Here is a 19,258-nt window from a genome sequence, read left to right as displayed (position 1 = left end):
TTGACAACAATACAGTAATAGTGGGGGGCTTTAACACCCCCTCACTGAAATGGACAGATCATCTAAGCAAAAGATCAACAAGGAAATAAAGACTTTAAATGACACACTGGACCAAATGGACTTCACAGATATATTCAGAACATTCCATCCCGAAGCAACAGAATACACATTCTTCTCTAGTGCCCATGGCACATTCTCCAGAATAGATCACAAATCAGGTCTCAACCGGTACCAAAAGATTGGGATCATTCCCTGCATGTTTTCGGACCACAATGGTTTGAAACTAGAACTCAGTCACAAGAGGAAAGTCAGAAAGAACTCAAATACATGGAGGCTGAAGAGCATCCTACTAAAGAATGAATGGGTCAACCAGGAAATTAAAAAAGGATTTAAAAAATGCATGGAAACAAATGAAAATGAAAATACAACTGTTCAAAATCTTTGGGATGCAGCAAAGGCGGTTCTGAGAGAAAAATATATAGCAATACAAGACTTTCTGAAGAAACAAGAAAGGTCTCACCTACACAACCTAACCCTACACCTAAAGGAGCTGGAGAAAGAACAGCAAATAAAGCCTAAACCCAGCAGGAGAAGAGAAATAGTAAAGATCAGAGCAGAAATCAATGAAATAGAAACCAAAAGAACAGTAGAACACATCAATGAAATTAGAGCTGGTTCTTTGAAAGAATTAACAAGATTGATTAACCCCTGGCCAGACTTATCAAAAAGAAAAGAGAAATGACGCAAATCAACAAAATCATGAATGAAAGAGAAGAGATCACAACGAACACCAAAAAAATACACCCAACACCAAAGAAATACAAACAACATATTATGAGCAACTATATGCCAGCAAATTAGATAATCTGGAAGACATGGATGCATTCCTAGAGATGTATCAACTACCAAAACTGAAACAGGAAGAAAGAAAACCTGAGCAGGCATATAACCATTAAGGAAATTGAAGCAGTCATCAAAAATTTCCCAACAAACAAAAACCCAGGGCCAGATGGCTTCCCAGGGGAATTCTAGCAAACATTTAAAGAAGAATTAATACCTCTTCTTCTGAAACTGTTCCAAAAAACAGAAATGGAAGGAAAAATTCCAAACTCGTTTTATGAGGCCAGCATTACCTTGATCCCAAAACCAGACAAAGACCCCATCAAAAAGGAGAATTACAGACCAATATCCTTGATGAACATGGATGCAAAAATTCTCACCAAAATACTAGCCAGTAGGATCCAATAGTGCATTAAAAGGGTTATTCACAACGACCAGGTGGGATTTATCCCTGGGCTGCAAGGTTGGTTCAACATCCGCAGATCAATCAGTGCGATACAATACATTAATAAAAGAAAGAACAAGAACCATATGATCCTCTCAGTAGATGCAGAAAAAGCATGACAAAGTACAGTATCCTTTCTTGATCAAAACTCTTCAGAGTATAGGGATAGAGGGTACATACCTCAATATCTTAAAAGCCATCTATGAAAAACCCACAGTGAATATCATTCTCAATGGGGAAAAATGGAGAGCTTTCCCTCTAAGGTCAGGAACACAGCAGGATGTCCACTCTCACCACTTCTATTCAACATAGTATTAGAAGTCCTGGCCATAGCAGACAGCAAAAAGAAGTCAAAGGCATCCAAATTGGCAGAAGAAGTCAAACTCTCACTGTTTGCAGATGATATGATACTTTATGAGGAAAACCCAAAAGACTCCACCCCAAAACTGGTAAAACTCGTACAGGAATTCAGTAAAGTGGCAGGATATAAAATCAATGCACAGAAATCAGTGGCATTCCTATACACCAACAACAAGACAGAGGAAAGAGAAATTAAGGAGTCGATCCCATTTACAATTGCACCCAAAACCCTAAGATACCTAGGAATAAATCTAACTGAAGAGGCAAATAATCTGTACTCAGAAAACTATAAAATACTCATGAAAGAAATTGAGGTAGACAAAGAAATGGAAAAACATTCCATGCTCATAGATTGGAAGAACAAATATTGTGAAGATGTCAAAGAGCAGTCTACACATTCAGTGCAATCCCTATCAAAATACCATCAACTTTTTTCAAAGAAATGGAACAAATAATCCTAAAATTTGTATGGAATCAGAAAAGACCCCGAATAGCCAGCGGAATGTTGAAAAAGAAAAAGCTGGTGGCATCACAATTCTGGACTTCAAGCTCTATTACAAAGCTGTCATCATCAAGACAGTATACTGGCACAAAAACAGACACATAGATCAGTGGAACAGAATAGAGCCCAGAAATGGACCCTCAACTCTATGGTCAATCTTCGACAAAGCAGGAAAGAATATCCAATGGAAAAAAGACAGTTTCTTCAACAAATGGTTTTGGGAAAATTGGACAGCCACATGCAGAAGAATGAAACTGGACCATTTCCTTACACCACACACAAAAATAGACTCCAAATGGTTGAAAGACCTAAATGTGAGACAGGAGTCCATCAAAACCCTGAAGGAGAACACAGGCAGCAACCTCTTCGACCTCAACCACAGCAACTTCTTCCTAGATACATCGCCAAAGGCAAGGGAAGCAAAGGCAAAAATGAACTATTGAGCTTTTGCACAGCAAAAGAAACAGTCAACAGAACCAAAAGACAACCAACAGAATGGGAGATGGTATTTGCAAATGACATATCAGATAAAGGGCTAGTATCCAAAATCTATAAAGAACTTATTAAACTCAACACCCAAAGAATGAATGATCCAATTCAGAAATGGGCAGAAGACATGAACAGACATTTTTCCAAATGAAGACATCCAAATGGCCAACAGACATATGAAAAAGTGCTCAACATCGCTCAGCAGCAGGGAAATCCAAATCAAAACCTCAATGAGATACCACCTCACACCAGTCAGAATGGCTAAAATTAACAGGTCAGGAAACGACAGATGTTGGCGGGGATGCGGAGAAAGGGGAACCCTCCAACAGTGTTGGTGGGAATGCAAGCTGGTGCAGCCACTCTGGAAAACAGTATGGAGGTTCCTCAAACGGTTGAAAATAGAGCTACCATACGACCCAGCACTTGCACTACTGGGTATTTACCCCACAGATACAAATGTAGTGATCCGAAGGGGTATGTTCACCCCCATGTTTATAGCAGCAATGTCCACATTAGCCAAACTCTGGAAAGAGCCAAGATGTCCATCAACAGATGAATGGATAAAGAAGAAGTGGTATATATATATATATATATATATATATATATATATATATATATATATATATATATACACAATGGAATATTATGCAGCCATCAAAAGCAATGACATCTTGCCATTTGCAACGGCCTGGATAGAACTGGAGGGTATTATGCTGAGCGAAATAAGTCAGTCAGAGAAAGACATGTACCATATGACCTCACTGATATGAGGAATTCTTGATCTCAGGAAACAAACTGAGAGTTGCTGGAGTGGTGGGGGGTGGGAGGGATGGGGTGGCTGGGTGATAGACATTGGGGAGGGTATGTGCTATGGTGAGCGCTGTCAATTGTGTAAGACTTGCATCACAGACCTGTACCTCTGAAACAAATAATACATTATATGTTAAAAAAAAAAAAAAAAGAAGAAGATAGCAGGAGGGGAAGAATGAAGGGGGGCAATTGGAGGGGGAGAAGAACCATGAGAGAGTATGGACTCTGAGAAACAAACTGAGGTTTCTAGAGGGGCAGGGGTGGGGGGATGGGTTAGCCTGGTGATGGGTATTAAAGAGGGCACATTCCACATGGAGCACTGGGTGTTATACGCAAACAGTCAATCATGGAACACTACATCAAAAACTAATGATGTAATGTATGGTGATTAACATAATATAATAATAAAAAAATAACATTTGAGGTTATTCCACATATGGGGGCAGTGACAAGAGAATGATAGAGAATACAAGGGTAGCTGGAGGCTTCACCGTATATCTTTTATGCATTTTTTATTTTATTTTTTTCCTTAGATAATATTGCATAGTAATTTTTTAAATTTATATTTTTTCTTTAGGCTCTTCAGCTTCTTCACTGTTTTCCTCTAGACACACGATTAAAAGATGGCAGTAAGTGTGACCAAGTGTTGAGAAGAATGTTTAATATAATTTATTACTAGTTCCCTATAATGAAAATAATGTCTGTATCTTTTGTTAGGTTTGTTTTGGCAATCACCAAAGAGGCCCCCTTCTCCAATAAAATTTAATTTAAATGAACCTTTGTAAGTATTTATAGCCAGTTTTATATGCCTCCTTTCTTGTAAATTTCTTAACTGTCTATCGGTTTACATTGCAGGGTGAAAACCTCAGGCTCTGAAAATGTTAAATTATTGCATCCCTGTTATTCTAAGAGTTAGCATATTAATCTGGCCAACAAAGCCAGACACAGTCATTCTCCCTACACATATATGAATTTGTTTGTATAAATCGTAAAATAACTTGATTATGTTACCACTTTGACGTTATCCATAGCAAAAACCATAGAACGACAACAGATGTTTTCCTATTAAATAAAACCAGTATTTTTCTACTTTAGTTATTTGGGGGGAAAATGATTACCATTAAATATCTCCCTAAATTATCTCAAATTAATTTTCAAAGTAGTTCATGTTTAGACAGACATTTTTATACACACACACACACACCCCCCCATACGTATGTATTCCAGTTAAACACTTCGCTTGTTAACAACCTCATTTCAACAAATAACTCCCATTTAGTTTTCTCATGTGATGTTTATGTTTGGCTTCCAGTCACCTTATCCTGATGGCTTCTCCTATAAAACCTACTTTATTTGTGTTTTTAGTCAAATTTCATTTGCTTAATTTGAACCTAATGTATGTTCTTTAAAACAAAATTTCTAATTTTTTTATGAATTAAAATGAATTTTCTTTTACTAGTTTAATTTTTCTACTTTTTGCCACTCCTCTCCCCAAAGTAGTCACAATCATTTCCTGAATATTTGTACTTAGAAGGATAGACACCTGATGTTTCTTATAGCTTTTATAATTTCTTTGGTCTAAACCAGAAGTTCATTGCGTTACTTTTAAATATTCCTATAACAAAAGTTCTGTGATTATTTTTCTTAAACATTTCAAAGGCTATAGTTTTTGATGAATTAAACATCTTTGAAACTGTGCATTCATTCACACTTTGCCTTATTTTTTAATTTCAAAAGGCACTACAGTTTTCTTCTGAATGCTGCAAAACTATATGCTGCAGTCTATTGCATTCCATTTACTGAAGAGGTAAGATAACCTTCAAGCTCTAGGAAGTGATACAAAACCAGGTAAAAATTCGATGACCTATCAGCTAATTGCATCATCAAAATATGTTTTTATGTTACAAGAATTGTTTTTTGATGTAAACTTTTTGTTTTGTTGCGTTGTCCATTCTAACATAGCAGAAGGTAAAATCTTGTTGCAGCATTACTAAGTAGAAGAAAGTCAAATTTTTCTTTCTAAAGTAATAAAACAAGTATTTGTAAGACCTGTCTTTACTTTTAAAGCATTCATAACCTGTTAGCTTCAATTATCATAATCACTCTGAAAATCCAAAGTGAACGATTTTGTAACAATTTTTAAATATTCCTTAGAGATTCTCTCTGTTAACATTTCTTTGATTTGGGGTGCCTGGGTGGCTCAGTTGGTTAAGCAACTGCCCTCGGCTCAGGTCATGATCCTGGAGTCCCGGGATCGAGTCCCACATCGGGCTCCCTGCTCAGCGGGGAGTCTGCTTCTCCCTCTGACCCTCTTCCCTCTCGTGCTCTCTCTCCCTCATTCTCTCTCTCAAATAAATAAATAAAATCCTTAAAAAAAATTTCTTTGATTTATTTTGTGATAATAACTTATATCTTCAAATTTCAAGAAATTTAAAATGCTCTCCCATGTTGACATTTCTTAACCCTTATCCTATTCCTTTAGACGTCATCTTTACTGACTAACATCTAAAGGGTCTAATACCGTTTTAATTGAGAGGCAGATCTGCATTCATGATTTTTTTCTTCACAGATACAAAATAGAGCCAAAATTGCTATGCTTTAAGTAGGCTGAATGAGGAAATAGGAACCAGAGCCATAATTAACACTGGCTATTTTGGACCCAGATAAAAATGCCTACTGTAAATTAATCCTTTTTGGAGCTAATGGTAAAATATACCATAAATGTCTGGTTAAAATAGTGCCATTCAGTCTGGTATTCTTTTTATATAAAGAGTGGCAATTTTGTGATAAGAGTGTAGGTGACCTCAAAAGCAGTATGTCTTAGTTTTTCCTAAGCGGCTTCTTAATAATGAATGTAGATCTGATAGCCTTGAATTCATCTAAGTTCATCTTGAACTATTTAAATATTTTTCTGCTTCCAAAGGTATGAATTCTATTTACTTATGTATTTTATTTATTGAGTTAGTATTTATTGAGTATACCTTTGTGCAGGGAACTTTATAATATAAACAATTACGAGATAGTCCCTGATCGCAGAGCACTCAGTCTGATACAACTAGCCCTAAAACTACCTTTTTAAAAATTTATGGGAAGAACTAAGATTTCAAGTTTGTTGATTAATGAGTAATTTTTCCTACACACCACCCCTGCCTCCCACCCTTTATGAATGGTATTTTATAGAATAAGGGTAAATGTCAAAGTGGATGTAGTCTAAATAGTCCGATGATAAATTATTCAAATAGTTTAGTATGATAAAGGACCTTTTAGGATTTTTTAGCTTTAGAATTCAGAATTTTAAAAAATGGTTTTTCATAAAATTACTCTTTAAAAAAACAGGACTTATCAGCAGATGCCCTCTTGAATATTCTTTCTGAAGTAAAGATTCAAGAATTCAAACCTTCTAACAAGGTATGTTTAGAAATTTATTCACTCAGCAAATAGTTACTGAACTTTTACTTATATCAAGTCCCATTCTAAACCTGGAGAATCCCACAGTGAACACAACAAAAGTCTTGTTCTTATGGAAGTTATAGTCCATTGGGCCAGAGGTGGACTATTAAAAAAAAATGCTATTATATAATATTTCAATATGGGCATAGTGCTAAGAACTAAAAATAAAACAAGGAAAAGGAATAAAGGGTGATGGAGCTGGTATCATTTTATTGGGCTAAAGGGGAAAGCCTCTCTGACATAGTACCATTTGGGCAGAAGCCTGAAGGAAGTGATGGAGTGAGCCATGCTATTACGTGGTGAAACACAAGAACAAGTTCAGAGAAAGGCCTTGAAAGACTTTGAAGGCCAGGGTTTTTCTGAAGGAGAATATGCAAGAAGAGTGGTAGACAGTGAGATAGGAGAGATACTTAGGGTTATGATAAATACTTAATGTTTTATTATGAGGTAAGCCAGTGAATGATTTTAAGCAGAGGATGAAATATATTTAAAAGAAGGACTCTGGCTGTTGTGTTACGAATGATTATATAAGACATGAGAGAGGAAGCATGAAAAGCTCTTAGGATGTTATAGGCAAAAGATGATGGTGTTTTGAATGAAGTAGTCAGTAACAGGTAATTTGTAATAAGGGATTGGATTCTGGTATATATTGTAATAGTCCTGACAGGATTTGAAAGAGATTAGAACTGGAATGTAAGAGAAAAAAAGATTGTTATTTTCTTAGTTGAAATAAGAAGCATGCTTAATTGCACCAGGTGAGGAGGAGGAGAAGTTAAAGGAAGTTTGAGTAGAGGAAAAAAGCTGTGAGATAATTGCTCATGGGGGTGGGAAAGTTACTTACTAGAAGATGGAGTAGAATTTTGAGACAGCACTGAGAATCCACTTAATGTATTATACTAAATGTGGCTGGGAAAAAAAGGCATTTAAATGCCTGGGTGCTGCTGTAGAATAGCTGGAAAATTGGATATAACTATGGTTGGGCTTTTGCTGGGCAAATATGTTAGAAGGAAAAAGAGATAAGGAGTATTAATAAAGATGGAACATGAAATTTAGGCAGGGTAAATAGGAAAGTTCGAAAATATTAAGTAATTTTCTTTTTCACATGCTCATTATATGCCTTTTTGTATACACTCTAAAAATCATCTACAGCACAGTCTTTTGTTCCCCTTACCCTCTAGCTATATTGAAAAATATAGAATAATGATTGCCTCCCTATAAAATTCAAGCAGGAAGTAGTGTGTGCAGTCTTCCACTCTGCACTTTTATTTTAGGAAAAAGGAAAATTTGTAGCTGTTTGATATTGTACCAGTAAATGGACGTGCTGAATGAAATGTTCATGACTTGTAGCTTATCAAGAATAAAGGAACAGAAAGGTAAACAATTCCTATATAAAGGAGTTTCCAGTCGTGGAATGAGTAAGTCAAGGGAATAAAAGGCATAGCATAGGGAATACAGTCAGTGATACTGGAATAGTGTATTGCGACAGATGGTAGCTATACTTGTGGGGGACATAGCATAACTTATGGAGAAATTGAATCACTATGTTGTACACCTGAAAGTAATGTAACATTGTGTATCAACTATATTCAAATAATTTTTTTTTAAATAAGAAGGTTCCTAGCACATGTTCCTACTAGACAGAACTGCTAGACAGAAGCCAAAGAAACACGTATGAATAACTTTACTAATCTTTATTGCTTTTCAGTGTTTTATGGTTTGAATTGCTTCTTTCTCTATCAAAGTTTTGGGGTAATAAATTACCCTGTGCATTTTAGCTACAGTTTTAGTTTTAATGTGAATTATGAGCTTTTCTCAACTGCCTGAAGCAACTAACACCAAAACTTCAGAGTCTAGCACTTTTAGTTAATAGATGCCAAAAATATCAATTAGACATTCTGGCAAATAAAAGTTTCTGCTTCCTTGACTCTTTACTTATTTCTTAAATACTTATAAGAATACTTAATCTGTAAAAACACAAGTTGAGTGGGTACTATACAAAGAAATAGTATTTTTAATTAGTGGTGAGGTAGTTTTTTGGTTTGAAAATAATAACTTTACTGCCCTTGTGGAATGTCTAATAAGTAATTTCTTAAATATAAATTACTTAGATGTGCTGCTCTGAGCATGCATCTATATGAGGGCGAAGGAAGACATTCTTTAGGAAACAGCTTCTTGTCAGCAATCAAAAATTTAAAGGATGCACATTGTATATTTTATGGATTTCTTTGGAGACAGAAACAGCTCTGCATTGGTTAGAGCTATGCAATTTGGTTTGAGGTAGATTTGTCAGAATTACAGACTGTTGATTAATATTAACTTCATTCTGTGGAATTTTGAGAGATCTATATGAACACAGATCTTATAAGCTATTCAATGAATATTTTAACATGAGTAAATTTGTTTTAAATATATTGAAGTTCTCTCAATGAACAAGATAAAGATCCCTGTTCTAAGAGTTTACATGTCAGTGTGAAGAGATAGATAGTAAAACAAATACATAAATAACATAATATTACTTAACAATGGAAGGTGTAAAATACATTGGACCATAATGATTAATGTGATAAAACTAGGGACACCTGGTTGGCTCAGTCATTAAGTGTCTGACTCTTATTCTAGGCTCAGGTCTTGCTCTCACGGGTTGTGAGTTTAAGCCCTGTATTAGGCTCCACGCCCTGATTTAGTGATATCAAAGCCATCGTTTGTATATCCTTTAATAACTTCATTTTCCTGGATTTTTCTCTTATATTTCAGTGATTTAAAAACATAACATAAAAAATAACCAGATAGAGGGAATATCTTCTCTGTGTGACTTATTTGGTAAAACAGATATGGTAATCAAACTTAGGTATAGGATATAACATTGATGAATATATGTCCATGTATTTAAAGGTTGTTCAAACAGATGAAACTGCAAGGAAACCAGACCATGTTCCTATTAGCAGTGAAGATGAGAGGAATGCTGTTTTCCAACTAGAAAAGGCTATTTCATCTAATAAAGCTACCACAAGTAAGGGGAAATCTTTATAAAAATGATTTGAACTGGAGGGAATTTTTATTTTCAATAAACTATACCCAAAAGCTTATGGGACTAAATAATGACTATAATAATAATGATGTTAGGGCGCCTGGGTGGCTCAGTTGGTTAAGCGACTGCCTTCGGCTCAGGTCATGATCCTGGGGTCCCGGGATCGAGTCCCGCATCGGGCTCCCCGCTCAGCGGGGAGTCTGCTTCTCCCTCCGACCCTCCCCCTTCTCATGTGCTCTCTCTCTCTCATTCTCGCTCTCTCAAATAAATAAATAAATAAAATCTTTAAAAAAAATGATGTTAGTTGATTTCGTGATCATATGTAAGTCACTGTTCATCTTTAACTGTGACTGAGTTCATTATTTTTTCACCCTTGCCCTATCCTCAATTGCTGAAATGTAAGTCTGCTTTATTGTCGTTGTTCTGATTGGTTTAGTCCTTAAGATTCTACTGTGTGATTCCTTTTAAACTCATGGCCAGCATAATGAGAAAAAAAAAATGGAGGTCGTGTATAGACTAACACTTAGACCCAGTGAAGTCACTTTAGGATAAAAAACCATAGACACATTTCTTCCTGGTTTATTAGTCTCCATAGTTATACACAGGAAATACAACTTGACCTATATACATCCTTGTTAAATGCTTTTAAACATAAGGAAACCAAACTTGTATTCCTCAAAAACAGAGCCATTTGCTCTTGTTTTTAGACTTGTTCTTTTATAACATAAATCAGCAGTTTTCAGACTTTCAGGATATTTATGCACAAACCAGTAAAATTCAGGAAAAAATAACCTAGGTTAGCCAACTATGTATTTTGTAAATAAAATATAGATATGTTAATTTAATCATTACAATTCTAGGAAAAAACTTCCATTTCTTTCTCATTTCATAACAGATCAAAATACATCTATCTACAGAATGATTTTTAAAAACCACTAATCTAGAAATATTTCAAACATATATAAATTTTTATTAGATTTTAACTGACCCTGTACTTAGTTATCAGAGGCAAAATGTTTCAGAGTAGTATTTATGAAATCAACTTTAGAACAGTACCCAGCATTAACAATTTTATTTGTAAACAGCTTAATAGCAGATGTGGTACATAGCTTTCTTATTTTCTATGTTTTAGAAAGATTTTTTAAATATAGAAACTTCTCTGATTTAGTGATATCAAAGCCTCAATAACTTCATTTTCCTGGATTTTTCTCATATATTTCAGTCCTTTAAAAACATAAAGGAATAATGCTAAGTGAAATAAGTCAATCAGAGAAAGACATGTATCATATGACCTCACTGATATGAGGAATTCTTAATCTCAGGAAACAAACTGAGGGTTGCTGGAGTGGTGGGGGGTGGGAGGGACGGGGTGGCTGGGTGATAGACATTGGGGAGGGTATGTGCTATGGTGAGCGCTGTGAATTGTGTAAGACTGTTGAATCACAGATCTGTACCTCTGAAATAATGCAATATATTAAAAAAAAAAAGATAGGAGGGGAAGAATGAAGGGGGGGGACATCGGAGGGGGAGACGAACCATGAGAGACGATGGACTCTGAAAAACAAACTGAGGGTTCTAGAGGGGAGGGGGTGGGAGGATGGGTTAGCCTGGTGATGGGTATTAAAGAGGGCACGCTCTGCATGGGGCACTGGGTGTTACACACAAACAGTGAATCATGGAACACTACATCAAAAACTAATGATGTATTGTGATTAACATAACAATAAAAAGTTTTTTAAAAGGCCAAACAAGAAAAAAAAACATACAGGGAATATTTAAGAATAGTGAATCTACATTGCTTTTTACCTAATAAAACCTTTACAAATTACTACAAAACTTTATTTTTCTGGTTGTTATGATCAGGTGATCTCCAGGTGGCAGTGCTTTCGTTTGAAAAAGATGATGATCGTAATGGACACATAGATTTCATTACAGCTGCATCAAACCTTCGTGCCAAAATGTATAGCATTGAACCAGCTGACCGTTTTAAAACAAAGCGCATAGCTGGTAAAATTATACCTGCTATAGCAACATCCACTGCTGCAGTTTCTGGCTTGGTGAGTTTATTATTCTTTGAATGGAAATACTTCTTTTTCATTGTCTCTTACCTGTTTTCCCCATTGTATCACCCCAGCCAGTCACTCAGAGATCTTAGAGAAGGAGGGATCCATATTGATCTTATAATTTTAAATTTCAAGATATTTCTGAAAATAGGTAGTCCACATTTTGAAGCTTTACAGATATATAGACATTTTAACATAAAAATTAACCTGTGTCATGACAGAGTATAATTTTTCTTATAAGCAATAATCCTCTATTAAGAGGATAAGTGATTACACTCTTGTATCCTTCATGGAAAGCAGGTACTGTATTTTTCTTGAATAAGATGAACTGCTCTAATGGTTGCTCTTTGATTATATTGGATTTTAGGTTTTTTTCCTTAAAAAATGTAATTCCTGTTAGTGATTCAGATTTCTTACAATTTAATCTTTCCTTAATGATTCAGAATCTTTAGGCTGGCCCTAGTTCTTTTGCTGTACTATAGTGTTATAATTAGAAGCTGTGTAATTATCTGCCCCTTTATTAAATGATTTTAGACTATTGTATTTCTTGAGTTCTGGTATCTTCCAAAGAAGGGAAGATTATACGACCAAAATAATTTTTTTAGTAACTTTGCTCACCCCATACAGAACAGGTAAAAAGTTTGAAAGTATAAGATATGCTAAAAGTGGACAGATTTATAAGAAATTCCTATTATTTCAATCCAGTAGCTGCTTTTACTCTTTACAGAGAAATGCTTGAGTAGAATTTAGGAAAATTAAACAGATGAATGTAAAGTCGTGAATAGGTTTGGGCTCTTTATATAATCAGATCACCTTCTTTTATCTAGGTTGCATTGGAGATGATCAAAGTAGCTGGTGACTATCCATTTGAAGCTTACAAAAATTGTTTCCTTAACTTAGCCATTCCAATTATAGTGTTTACAGAGACATCTGAAGTAAAAAGAACTGAAATCAGGTATGCGTGAAGGTCTATTTCTCCTGCATAATGAAAATGAAATAAAATTTTTACCCTCTAAAGGGAAAAAAATCGTAGTTTTACCTCTCCTTTTCTTATATATATATATGTAGTGATCCTTGCCATCGCTTTAAGACTAGGTCAAAATCCCATCTTCATGAAGCATTGCTTTTTTTTTTTAATTGAGATATAATTGACATGTATTAGATTAGTTTCAGGTGTGCAACACAATGATTCAACACCTGTACGTATTAAGAAATTATCAAAACAATAAGCCCAGTCAACTTCATCAGCATACATAGCCTCTTTTTTTCCTTGTAATAAGATCTTTTAAGATCTGCTCTCTTAGCAACTTTCAACTATACAGTATAGTATTTTATTAACTATAGTCACCATGCTGCCCATTACATACCCATGATTAACTTTATAAGCTGAAAGGTTATACCATTTGACTCTTTTCACCCATTTTGCTCATCCCCCAGCCCCACCTCTGGCAACTACCAATCTGTTGTGTGTATCTATGAGCTCAGTTTCAGGGTTTTTTTTTTAAGATTCCACATATAAGTGAGATCATACAGGTATTTATTTGTCTTTCTCTCTCTGACTTTTTTCACTTAGCATAATGCTAATGTTGTTCCAAATAACAAGATTTCTTTTTTTTATGGCTGAATTATATTTCTGTGTATGTATGTATCACATTTTCTTTATCCATTCACTCATTGATGGACACTTAGGTTGTTTCTATATCAGTACCTTAGCTATTACAAATAATGCTTCAGTGAACATGTGGGTGCTGATATGTTTTGAGTTATTGCTTTCATTTTCTTTGGATGAATACTCAGAAGTGGAATTGCTGGATCATATGGTAATTCTGTTTTTAATATTTTAAGGAACCTCCATAGTGTTGCTTTTGGTACCAAATGTAAAAAACCATCACCAAGACTGATGTCAAGAAGTTTATTACCACCTGTGTTTTCTTCTAGGAGCTTTATGGTTTCAGGTCTTATATGCAGGTCTTTAATCCATTTTTGAGTTAATTATTTTTTAAGATTTTATTTTTAAGTAATCTCTACACCCAATGTAGGGCTCAAACTTACAACCCCGAGATCAAGAGTCACATGCCCTACTGACTGAACTAGTCAGGAACTCCTTGAGTTAATTTTTGTGTGGTGTAAGATAGTGGCCCAGTTTTATTCTTTTGCTTTATGCAAAGCATTTCTGACTAAACTAGCCATAGAACACTCACATAATTTAATCTGCCACATTATTTAGCATTAAACTCTCTTGCTAAGACACACTGATTTATTATGAGACACTGGAAGGATCAACAAGGTGTACTGATAAAAGTGGTTACCTTGTATGTTGTAATGGAGAAATAAGTTATTTTTTCTTTTTCCCCTATGTTATTATGTAGCTAAATCACAAATAATGGACTTCTGGGGCTTTTTATTATTATTAAGGGGGAAAATATTAAAATATTTTTGTTTTGAATATTTTTCTACAACAGAAATGGAATATCATTTACAATTTGGGACAGATGGACTATACATGGAAAAGAAGACTTCACCCTCTTGGATTTCATAAATGCAGTCAAAGTGAGACATTTATTTACTTAATTCATTAGTTGGAGGTTTTCACAAATAATACCTAGCAGAAATTTGTCTGCTGTCTTTTTACTGGTTGTAAAACATTGTCACCCAGCCTTTTATATCTGGACATAGCTTTGATTGTTTGTCTCTTTGTATTTACTTTTAGGAGAAGTACGGAATTGAACCAACAATGGTGGTACAGGGAGTCAAAATGCTTTATGTTCCTGTAATGCCGGGTCATGCAAAAAGATTGAAGTTAACGTAAGTATTAAACCTTATATCAGAAGATTCAAAAGACTTAAAACATAAGGTGATGCACACTGGGAAATCAAATAGATTTACCTGTGCTAATTTAACCAGTTTGCTAATAGCACTGTCTCCTAAAAATCAGGATCTTTGTTGATAGCATCAGTGTTATAACCCATGAGCAGTAGGTCAGATGACACGTTAGCGTGTATTAAATAAATAAAAGTTAACGTAAAAATATTTGTCATATGAATCTCTGCATGATGGGTGCTTAAACATATGCATATTTTAACTAGGATTATCAGCTAATGAGATTAATCACTTTTAAATACTATAATCCAGGCTTAATGATCTATACTTTAAAAAACAAAATTGCTATTACATATAATAAGGCATTAATTTGCCTTATATTATTTTGTCATTAGGATCCCTCAGCATCTCTTGGATACATTAATAATAGTATTTCCTGTATACTACCTAGATGAGAGTAGAATGTGTGGTCCTAAAGCATACTGATTAGTGGAATTTAAAATTTGTTGCACGTAATTCACAGTAGTGCTTTATTCCAGTATTTGGAATCTCCAGCATGATATACTTTGTGAATGATATTTTTCATTTACCAGATATCTACTAAGTACCCATTAAGTGGCTAGACAAGCTTGGTTTCAGAAAGACCTGGATTCACATCCATGCCCAGCTACTTGTTTTGTCGCATTGAATAGCTTACTGAACTTTTTTGAAACTTAGTTTTCTATCCATAAATAGGAATGATTGTGCCCATAGCTATTGAGCATTAAAATAATAGTAAAGATTAGCAGTGTCATAGCATCTGAGAGGTAGCCCATAAATGTTACTCCTATTAATATTTTGTCATTATATGTCTTTATCAAATAGCTTGTGCCCTCAGGGAATTCAGTCTATTATGAGAAAGGGACATGTTAATCATTAAAATGTAATTGAATAATTAGTATAATAAAGGTTTTTACAGAATACCTTAGGCACTACTAACTCAAACCTTTCCCTTAGGATGGATTTCATTTGAGATACCTTTGAAAAAGGATATCAGGCAAAAGCAATAGCTTATGCAAAAGCATATAGCTAATAAAGAGCATGCATGATCTATTTGGGAAATCAGTATTTTGGAATAACTTAAGGATGAGATGATAAGAATAAATGGTAGAAAGAATGAGAAGTTATAAATGGGACAAAATTTCTTTGTAAAATGGAAAGAACTGTTACTGAGGTTTAAGTAGATTACATTGTTCAGAGCGTGGCATGAGATAGGTACACATGGCATATGATATATAACGGTAGGCAAGAAAGTAAAATAAGATTTACATTTTAAGAGGATTCTGGCAGCAGAGTAGATTGGAGGTAGGAGACAGCTGGCTCGAAGCTAATCTAGTAATCTAAGAATATATATATATAGGTGATAACTTGATTTAAGACCGTATCAGTAACAATAGCAACCACAAAGTGGCTTTTTAGTGAATAGGATATACATGGGTTATAAGAGAAAGGTAAAACTTAATGTCTTTCACTGTGATTAGCTTGCATTTGAAGATTTAAATCTAGTTTGCTTTTTACTCTTTACATAGAAATGCTTGAGAAGAATTTATGATACCTCCACACTTTATAGGGAATATGAGGATAATTCATTTTTAAAAAACATTGCTTACATTTTGGTTTTGTGGGTGGGGGAGATTATCTTTAACAAATGGTTTATATTCTTTACCAATACTAGCAGTAGTCCAGACTGATTCACTGTTAGATAAATGACTGTCTTGAGTTTAGAGGTTTTAGTAAAGAAAAATTATAATACATGAAAGCAGATGAATTACTAGATTTAAAAGTAAATGTAAAGTCTAGTCAGGTCAGATTCTCTGGGCAACATTAAATAGCAAATCTATTTCATTTTACAGAATTTACCAAATTATTTGTCCTTGATTATCTTTCTTAGAATGCATAAACTTGTGAAACCTTCTACTGAAAAGAAATACGTGGATCTTACTGTGTCATTTGCTCCAGACACTGATGGAGATGAAGATTTGCCTGGACCTCCAGTAAGATACTATTTTAGTCATGACACTGATTAACAGAAGTTGTCTTAAATTTATTCCAGGACTACTTGATTTTGGAAAGATTGCACTTAATTCAGGAATGAAAAAAAAATAAATTCATAACACTATGGATTTCTCTTTGATGAAGCCTTAATTTAAGGGAAACATCAGTAGAAAACTACAGTGAAGAATTTTAAAGCATTTTGAAATATAATCTATACTTGTCTAGTGCTTCATATGTGTATATGAACACAAGCAATTTTGAACTGGACTGATGTTTTGTAATGCTTACAAAAAATTTGTGTATTAACCTCTCTGGATAAAAAGAAGGAAAAAAATATGTATCTGTCACCAGAAGAGATAAAAGATCAAGAAATTCAAAGTAACAAATGCAACTATCCAAAAAGTTTAATCTTATTTTGTGAATTTTGTTGTTGTTCACTATTTGAGACCCAATTTTTCTATATATATAGTGTTTGGCACCCTGCACCTCTTATAATTAGGCTTTTGAGTTTAACACCAGTGGGAAGAGGAGAGATGGTAGCAGTGAATGAAGAGTAGCCATTTTAAATTGTTACAGTTTACTGTCCTGATAATTTAAGCGGAGTTTGTTAATATCACTATCTCCTAAAAATCAGGATCTCTGTTGATAGCATCAGTGTTGTAACCCATGAGCAGTAAGTCAGATGACACGTTAACTTGTATTAAGTGTTAACAGTATTATATGAACTCTGACAACCCTCTTAGAGGGTCCATGAATGTGAACAGATAAGTGTGGCTAATCATTTGATTCTTCAATATGCCTTCTAATGTGGCTATTTTATTTATTTGGAACTCTAAACCTGGTTGTCATAGTATATAAGACTAAAAGGTTTTGTAAAGGGAGTGTCCTTAGAAGTAGATGAAAACTAGAAATTAAAAAAAAAAATCATTACTAGTTGAGTCTTGATTTTTTTTTTTCTTCCAGCAACCTAATGGACAGAAAAAAATATTTTATTTTAAAGGGAAACATACTGTTCTAGTCTGCATTCCCAGAAAGGGAGTTGACAAAGATAAAAATTTATTTTTTTAGGTCTTTATTGATAGAAACTTTCTGTTTTCTGATAGGAGATATTACAGAAAATTCATATAAATGCTTTCATTAAAATGATGTAAAATGTACTCAACGCTGTAAACTTGGTAAAAACAGCAATTATTTCTTTTATTTCTAAGGCTGTCATGCATTCTAAAGCAATTGGCATTTTGTAACCAGAGGAAGTCATTTCCCTCTAGCTGCTTTTAGTCTGATCTCTTGTTCAGGCCATTAATAGATACTTTGATAAACTCAAAACTAGATTTACATCAGTATTACTCCTATTTGGTATCTTTTTATACTCTACTTAACTTTCCTTTTATTTCATTTGTAAATAGTTGAAATTACTTTGTCAACCAGCTGTATTGTTTCATTCTTTTGTAAAAGTATCATCCAATTGGGAAAGTTTATTTGGGAGTGGAAGGTGAATTTGTATGAATAAAAGGATACTCTGCATTGGAGGCAAGGATAGGGGGATGGGATGAATTTAAAGGAAATGGATACCCTTTAAATAAGTAATTTTTGTTCAAGTATAATGTTTAAAATTCCCTAAAATTGAATTCAGAACATCAGAGCTCTATGGCTTGGAACTCTTAAGGCTAGCAATAATAAAAGGACTTTTCTATAAAATGCCTTTTCCCCATTTTCATTTTGCTTTGTGTGGTAGTAACTGATGTTTTCCAGGAAGCCATTCAGTAATCGTCAACTGTGATCTAATAGCTTGCTTGTATTTTATTTAAATCTCCACATCTTTTCAGAAGTAAATTTGGAACCATGCTATCAGTTCTTATTTATAGTGATCAGTGCTTTAATACACATAAACAAAACCAACAAAGATTAAGTTCATTTTGTGATTAAACCTGAAACCATTTTATCATTGCTTTTTTTCCCCCCTGTAGGTAATGGTTATTGCCATCAATCTCTATTTAGTTCTACTAAGCTGGAAAGCTAGGGTGTGAAGTTAATGACAATTTTTTTTTCATTATCTGTTTTATTTCTGTACCATGAGATCACTTTTGGTGATTAAAATACCAGGTGCAAAAATTCTTTGATTTTGTAAGGTACTACTGAGTGATTTTTTTACTTATTAAAAATAAATTAAGAAATTTGACAGTATCTTTGTAAATCCTGTTCCATGGTTGACTCCAGAGATTCCAGTTTTGCTATTCATTTTGTGTGTAATGTTTCTTTGGTGTTTTCTAATTTTCATGTTTTGCACTCATGGAGATCTAACAGTCAGTGAGTGTAGAGGAACATTACTTCAAAGTGCCTTTGGCTCCTGGAAATTCTATTATAAAACAATTGGAGAAATGGTGACTGCAAAACCTAGAAGATCTGGTAAATCTCAC

General features: G+C 34.3%; 1 protein-coding gene across 2 annotated transcripts in view; it reads left to right on the top strand.

Annotated features, from left to right (window-relative positions):
• UBA6 (ubiquitin like modifier activating enzyme 6) overlaps positions 1–19,258 on the top strand; it is a 90,177-nt gene extending 70,919 nt beyond the window's left edge. For both annotated transcript variants that reach the window (XM_027599592.2, XM_027599591.2), the window contains 10 exons: positions 4,024–4,075; positions 4,164–4,227; positions 5,184–5,253; positions 6,783–6,854; positions 9,789–9,906; positions 11,788–11,981; positions 12,815–12,942; positions 14,450–14,537; positions 14,698–14,792; positions 16,738–19,258. In XM_027599592.2, the coding sequence (XP_027455393.2) occupies positions 4,024–4,075; positions 4,164–4,227; positions 5,184–5,253; positions 6,783–6,854; positions 9,789–9,906; positions 11,788–11,981; positions 12,815–12,942; positions 14,450–14,537; positions 14,698–14,792; positions 16,738–16,873 (1,017 nt within the window). In that variant the 3' untranslated portion in view covers positions 16,874–19,258. The remainder of the gene's footprint in view (positions 1–4,023; positions 4,076–4,163; positions 4,228–5,183; positions 5,254–6,782; positions 6,855–9,788; positions 9,907–11,787; positions 11,982–12,814; positions 12,943–14,449; positions 14,538–14,697; positions 14,793–16,737) is intronic.

The sequence above is a fragment of the Zalophus californianus genome, chromosome 2 (assembly GCF_009762305.2).
Source record: "Zalophus californianus isolate mZalCal1 chromosome 2, mZalCal1.pri.v2, whole genome shotgun sequence".
Taxonomy (NCBI): Eukaryota; Metazoa; Chordata; class Mammalia; order Carnivora; family Otariidae; genus Zalophus; species Zalophus californianus.
The sequence above is the reverse complement of the archived record's forward strand: the minus strand, read 5'-3'. Positions and strand labels throughout refer to the sequence as shown.